This window comes from Hibiscus syriacus, unplaced genomic scaffold (assembly GCF_006381635.1).
Source record: "Hibiscus syriacus cultivar Baekdansim isolate YM2019G1 unplaced genomic scaffold, ASM638163v2 tig00111272_pilon, whole genome shotgun sequence".
NCBI classification, from domain to species: Eukaryota; Viridiplantae; Streptophyta; class Magnoliopsida; order Malvales; family Malvaceae; genus Hibiscus; species Hibiscus syriacus.
This window is the reverse complement of record NW_024063039.1, coordinates 494790-502438: the sequence shown is the minus strand read 5'-3', so window position 1 is coordinate 502438 and position 7649 is coordinate 494790. Positions and strand designations below refer to the sequence as shown.

General features: G+C 36.0%; 1 protein-coding gene across 1 annotated transcript; it reads right to left on the bottom strand.

Annotated features, from left to right (window-relative positions):
- Positions 1–5821: 5821 nt before the first annotated feature.
- Positions 5822–7182, bottom strand: LOC120157465 (laccase-14-like). The gene is made up of 5 exons (XM_039168572.1): positions 7062–7182; positions 6821–6972; positions 6515–6736; positions 6316–6426; positions 5822–6223 (listed from the first exon to the last, which is right to left on the bottom strand). Exons 2-5 carry the CDS (start codon positions 6915–6917, stop codon positions 5928–5930), a joined length of 726 nt encoding a protein of 241 aa, XP_039024503.1. The 5' UTR covers positions 6918–6972; positions 7062–7182; the 3' UTR covers positions 5822–5927.
- Positions 7183–7649: the final 467 nt, after the last annotated feature.

Genomic DNA, 7649 nt, shown 5'->3' with positions numbered 1-7649 from the left:
AATCGATCAATAACCGTCATACTCGAAGTATGTCAAAATACACCTATGACTCTCAATGCACATACAATAAGCCTTTAAATCAAATTCGAAGTTTAAACATTTATTCTAAAAACATCGATAGCTCTTAAAAATATATAAAAGTTCATCCATCTATTTTAGGGCAGTTCATACCCTAAAATTATTCGTAAAATCATTTTCATAAAATTTATGAAAATATTTCAAGATACAGTAAAACATATTTTTATAAAAACATTTGAGGTTGACTCATCATAAGTAGTCCTCATATCATATAAGTACATAATAAATGCACTCACCTGATACCATAAAATTATTTGTGTTTTAATATTTAATTAATTTGTTTTCAATATTGCTTATAAAAAATTGTTACTCTTTTAAAGGAAGATTTTGTTTTTAGGAGTATTTGTTTTAATTATGAGTTAATCTTATTTTATATATATGTACCGATCCTGTTTGATTAATTATCTTTTGTATTTTTAAGACATACTCAATTAAAATCCAATTATTTGAATTATTTCAGTGGTTTAGACCATCTCTTACTCTCTATTTAGCTCATGTTTGAGCCTTTATTTAATCACTTTTTTTTTTCTGATATTAACTATATTATAAGATACCTATAAAATATTATAATGTATTTGAAAAGTGTGGGATTTTACCTAGCAGTTAGGGTGTACTCATATCCCCAAATTAAGGTCAATCCATTTGTATGCTAGTTTTGTTGTATTTATTTTTTTATTCAATTGAATATTGACACATGCATTATTGTATGATTTAAAGATTATTATTCTATCTACCTATTAAATATGTCTCTTTTAGTTTTTAAAATTATCTTATTAAAAATGTCTTATTAGAAAAGTCAACAACCGACAACACTTATATTTTTTTTACACTTATATGACTGTTTTACAATTATCAAAACAATTCAATCAAATATGTCAATTACCTTTTCGGGATAATTTTATAATTTTCCTTCGTGAAACATATCTCCTAAAACTATGTGCATTGTCAATATAAGACACAAATAATAGGATGGAGGAAGTGTTAAATTAAATTAAAAATATGATCAAATTAATAAAACTTATAAGCAGTGAAGATCAAATATATAATTATATTTCACCTTAGTATTTTTTTATTAATCTGGTAAGTACAAGATAATATATATTCTAAGATAACTTTGAATCTCTTAACATTGAGCGTTCACACTCCTGATTTTCTCAGTACTCAAACCCGATCAAGTAACGATAATCGTTCCTTCACCGCGTACACCACTAGGTTCGTGCTACTTCACCTTAGTATTAACATTCACCCCGCCATTTAATTACCAAAAATCATCCCCTTAAACACAAGCTTTTAGCTAGGCAACTCAGAAAGACCTTTCCCTGGTCGGGATATTGCGAATGTGGAGAAGAATGCAAGCTTTATGTCAACAGGAGATGTCCTTCAATCCGAGCTCGCCCTCCGACTTCGGATGACATATTTGCTTTCAACTCACCCTTGCCCCCGAAGTAACCGAATCCGTGCCCTTCCAAAAAAATACCTAGCACTAGTGAAGTCGGTATTAAGTGCTCTGCCATCATATTATTTAGCTTTGTTTAAAATGCCGGAAGCTTTCATTCAGAAATTATCCAGTCTGATGTCCGATTTCTTATGGGAAGGTAATGCAGAAAAGAAAAGAATGCGTTGGGTGAAGTGGTCCAAGGTGTGTAGCCCAAGGGAGCTTGGGAGGACTTGGGATCATTGATCTATCTGTCCAAAACAGAGCTTTATTGGACAAATGGATGTGGAGGTTTGTCAATGAGAAAGACAATCTATTTGCTGTAAGTATAAGTATGAACCTCATTGGTTATTTCCATCTCCTCATGTTCAAATTCAAGCTTCGTGGGTTTGGGAAAACATACTGAAATCTTTCTTTAAAGAATATGAGGTGGGCAGGTGTCTGAGAGAGAATTTTGCTATCATGGTTGGGGATGAAAAATATGTTTTGTTTTGGGATGACCCTTGGTTGTTTGATATCCCCTTGGAAGTTAAAATATCCTTGGATTTACTCTATTTCACCTATTAAAGATGGGTTTGTAGCAGATATGGGAGTTAAAATTGGATCCTGCTGGTCCTGGAATGTGAACCTTTGTAGACAACCTTTTGATTGGGAACGTGACCAATGGATTGATTTCTCCTCTACGCTTAGAGAATTCAGGTTGAGTGACATAAACAAAGACTAGGTTTGTTGTCAGGTTTGGGGGACGAAAGTTATTCTGTCAGATCCTTCAAGAAATCTCTTCATAAAACTATAAGTGTTGAATTCAAGTGGAAAGGATTAGTCTGGAAGAAAACAGTTCCTCCTAAAGTAGAGTGTTTCGTATGGTTGGTAAGCCTTAGCAGGATTCCAGTGAGAACGGAGCTTGCTAAAAAAAGAGTCTCATTGATTTCAGATGTTTCCTGCCCCCTCTGTGCTACCCATCCGAAAATTGTCTCCCACCTTCTGTTTTTCTGCAAGGTGTCTTGGCGCCTATGGATAATGTTCGTTAAACTTTGGAACCTCTCCGTTGTCTTCCATAAGGATTCGATGTACTTCCTTCAATTCTCACATAAGGTTAGCTTCTTTGTACCGTCTTCTGTTTGGCATATCGTCCCATTTGCTATTTTGTGGTCTGTATGGTTATTCAGGAATTATATAGTCTTCAAGAATGCTCGAATAAATTTCCTACAGTTAAGTTTCTTAGTTAAATTCCGCTTGTCTTCCTGATTCAAGGCGAAGATGCATAACTTGTCTGTCTTTGGAGGACATTATCTCAATGGCACTTCTGACAGACAAAATCTCGGTCGGGAGTAATTTTTGTAATGTTGTTTCCTGGAAAGCTCCCTCTGCGGGGTGCATCAAGTTAAATGTGGGTGGAGCTATGCCTTTGAATGCGGTAACTGGAGGTATTGGGGGATTATTCAGGAATGAGGATGGGACGATAATCGGCTCTTTCTCGGAACGAATTGGCGAGAGCCCTCACGTACTTGCGGAGTTGCTTGCATTGTAATTCGGTTTAGATATATTTTTCACCCCTCCCTTCGATCCCTCACCTCATCTTGAATGTGACAATAAGCTGGTATTGAGTTGGGTTTTGAATCCGAGAAATTATCCTGCGTGTTTTGCGAGCGTGGTCTGTGATATTGCGAAACTTATTGTTACAATTAATGTAATTCTGTTTCATATTCCTAGAGCTTGTAACATGGAAGCAGATTCCTTAGCAAAGCAAAGAGTTGGTTAATTAAGAGTGGGTTAAGACGGTTGCTTTTGTTGGATCTACAGGTTCTGTCTGTATTGTTGGTCCTTGAGTTTTTGTATGAAATTTCAATAAAATCTTTAGGTACTCTTTTCTGTCTTCCGCTATCAAGGCCTTCCCTAATATGAAGAAGATTTTTACTGAGACCTACCTTCTTATCAAAAAAAGTTGGGCAATCCTCCCAATGACTGCTTTAGGAGGAACGAACTTACACCAGTAGTTCATAATACCGAACAAAACCTCTCTGACAAGTAGTACCCTTTCATCATAGCTTAGATGTATATTCTCTTAATGATCGAGTTTGTCCTGAATCTTAGCAATTGGAGGAGCACAATCCTTCTTCAAGAGCTTCCTAGTTAAAAAAGGCACCCGTAAATATCGAACATGCAATCTATCGATTAAAAATCTCATGAATCCTTGAATATCATCGATTTGCTCAATCATGACTTTCGAAATAAAAACCTCACTCTTAGCAGCATTTAATCTCAAACCTGACATTCTATAGAACTTTTCCAACACGCAGTGCACATCAACCTTTAGTTTTAATCCCCCTACAATGCGAATCCTTTAGTTTAAATGGACATCATTTAGTTTTTTTTTCTACTTCAGTTTATACATTGAGTATTCCAAGTTCCACATTATAATCAGGTGGTCCGGATATTGTACTTTTAGTAGCTTCAAATAAGCTTTTTAATATGGTTAGGGTAAACAATTAGTTTGGTTCAGGGCGGACCTTATAGTTATCCTGGGTATCTCAAGTAATCCCTCAAAATTGTTTACTTAGTGTTAATTTTTTTAATTTTTTTTAATTAATACAAGTGTCACCCTTAATTTGTGTGTAGCGGTTGCTCTTTATTATTTAAAATTAAAAAAAAGATCAAGCCCAAAATACAAACCTTAAGCCCATGAATCAAGCACTTAGTTTCTAAAAAAATTTTATAAGAGTTTTTTGTGTAACCCCTGAATTTTTGTTATGGGTCCACCTCTGGTTTGATTATTTTTTGAACCGAACCAATATTCTAAAAAACTAACATGATTGATTAGGATTGATGACCTAACCGAACCGGTAAAACATCGGTTCGATTAGACCAAATCCCAGCCTACACATAATCTTTTATTACACTGAACCATCCACATAATCTTTTATTACACTGAACCATCGTGTTACTTGATCAAACTCACAGACAAACAAAACTATAAAATTTCAATCATATTTTGACAGAAACTTTATTTTTTTTTAGATAAATCAAATTTAATTTTCCAAAAGAGTAGAGTTCTGCTACAAAATACAATCAACCGATCAATACAAAAGAATTATACACAACTTGCTTACAAAAGGCAAAGATTGGTTAAGTAATACCCAATGCAATACAAAGGTTAGAATTAATTCTATCAGCTCAATTAATATTTTTACCCTTTAGTTGGATTCGCACAACTTCAATAATAACCTTGAGCAATTCATCTGAAGATCTGTGACGACTTTTGAAAATTCTGTGATTTCTTTCCTCCCACAATGTGTAAATATAGGCTGTCCAAGAAATCTTCAGAATTGTGATGAGTAAGGATTTCACTTTCCATGTTGAAGTAGCTTGATTAACCATTTCTTCCCATGTAGTGGATGTATTCTTCAAGCCATTAAGCGATAGGACGGAGCTCCAAAGTTGAACAACAAGAGTGCATTGATAGAAAATATGATTTCTTGTTTCCTGATCGATTCTGCAGTTTACACATGTCCATTCTGTTGAAATACCCATTTTGAGGAGCCGATCTCTAGTTGGTAATATGTTTAACAAAGACATCCAAGCAATCAAACTGAATTTAGGAATGTGCATGGGAAACCAAATTAGATTATGCCAGGGAACTTTATCCCTTTTGATTCGGATAGAATCCCAAATATCTCTTAGCCTAAGAGAACTTGATGAGGAGAAGATGTTGAGAGTAGTAGGACGCAAATTTAGGACTCTATTAATACTCGAGCCCACATTAGAACCTGCAACAAAATTCCAAAAATCTTGATCTTTGAAAACATAAGAATTTAACCAAGCCACCCAAAGCGAGCCATCACCCGCTAAGATTTTCCGGATTAGATCAATAGAACACGCTTTGTTCCAGATTTTAGTGTTTTTGAGGCCAAGGCCGCCTTTGACTTTAGAGAAGCAGATAAAATCCCAGCTTACTCGAGCACATGTGGCACACTTATCGTCACCTTTCCAGAAAAATCTGGAGCAGAGTTGGTCCACTTTTGTAAGGATCGAATTGGGAAGGATTAGTTGTCTGCACCAATAATTTGAGACGCTGAAAAGGACAGAGCGGATAAGTTCAAGTCTGCCAGCGTAGCTCAGATTTCTAGCAGACCAACGGTGAAGCCTCTATTTAATTTTATCAATAAGCACAACACAATCATTCTCAGTAAGTTTACGAGTAACAAGAGGACAGAAACTTTATTTTAGTTAATTCTAATCTAAAATAAATAACATTGTACGTCTTTAATAGAAAAACTTCCAATCACAATATTAAAAACACCTTGTTCAAATAACAAACATCCATCAGACAACAAATTATTTCATACCGAATCACTTATTTTAACATCAACAATATTAATCAAACCCCTTAACATTGGATAGTGTAGAACTAAAATTAAGTACTAGTGGTATATCGTAGAATTCCGGCGGTAGAGCGTGTGGTGTCGGAGGAAGGTCGAGCGGTGATGTAATAATGGCCTAGATTTTGGTTTGCGCAGAACAAAACATCAATAACTTGGTGTGGGGCGAGGGTCAGGGAATTTGTAAAGGAACGTCGGCTGTAAGCCCCTCTTTGTCCAATAATGGTGAGACTGTGGGATGCGATACCAAACTCCATTGTTTCATTAACAGCATTTACTATGCGAACAATGAAAAGCCCCTGGTAATCTACTTGATACTCGAACGTTGTATCTACAACATTCAAAAAAACAATTGTCAAAATTGTCGGATTATTACAAGAAAAGTTCGTGCATAAAAAGTGTAAAACAATTGTGCATACGTACCGTTACCGCATCCATTTGTTTCTCCAGGGTGTCCATTTATTGTGTAAGCATCGGGTTGGGCATCGGCCATGGTTTGATTGGCTTCGGTTAACTCCTGCCTGAACCATTCTCCTGAAATAAGAAATTGGCAGAAGAAGCGTTGAGATTCAAGCAAGTTTTACTCTCAAAATATGTGAAGGAAACAGCTAACAATATGTACCGATTATAATCGTTTTATCAGAATCGGGTGCAGGGAAAGGATAGTCCTCGTTGGCTGCCGGCAGAATGATAAAGGCGCCGTGGACGGTGGCACTAGCCCATACACTGGTAGCGTGCCACCAAAGAGTCCCTATCTGGTCGCCTAAATCAATCTGGTAAGTGAAGTTTCTGCCTGGCTGGATTAATTGATTTGAACCATTATTTTGAATCCTCAATGCCCTCCCTACAAAAACACATTTAATTCATCATTTCATCATGAACTCGTAAAAGCTGACGAAAACTGTGTAAACGTTGAATATAATCTTACCACGTGATGGAAACGGAGCTGTTTGCTTGATTGTGGACATTGACAAAAACTGTGTCCCCTCTACGAACCATAATCTCAGGCCCTGGGAAGCTTCCATTTACAGTCAAGATGTTCTTCGTGCTACACAGCTTTGTACACCGGGATTCTTGCAACTAAATCAACAGAAATAAGAGAGAACACAAAAACCAGAGTCACTAACACTTATTGACACAACAGAGAAGAGATGCAAGAAACTACTTACAAAGAATTCGTAATGGTGGTCATCAGCCATGGATAACACAAGAATATCAAGAAACAAAAGCCCTGTTAACCACATCAACCCTTGCTTTTGGAAACCCATTTTGTTCCTCTATGTATCTGTGTCCTTCTGGTATTTTTATCGATTTCTTAAATATTAATTAAAAAAACAACCGTTTGGAAAAAGTCTTTTTGGTAAGGAAGTGAAATTATTGACTAAAAAGAAACCGAAGTTTCTGAAAGCCATAATGAGAAATCCAGAGGTCAAACCGTTTGCAATAGAAATTTGCAAAGTTTCCAGACGCGTAAACCGGAAGACAAACGAAAGTCAAAGTGGACAAAATATTTTAGTGGATCCGTTATCCTACCTAATCTGCCCTTGAAAATGAAGGTTGATTGTCAAGCTAAGACAAGTTAGCATGCAAAATGACATTTTCATTCGCCACAAGGAAGCAGGACGATGACACTTAGCAGATATCGTAACAGCCTCATCTTCTCGGATGCCAAGTTCCATTTTGAGTTAGATTTGATGTTAGTTTGTAGTTACTGTTATCATGAGAATGGATGTAACGGTATGATTAAAATTAGTGTT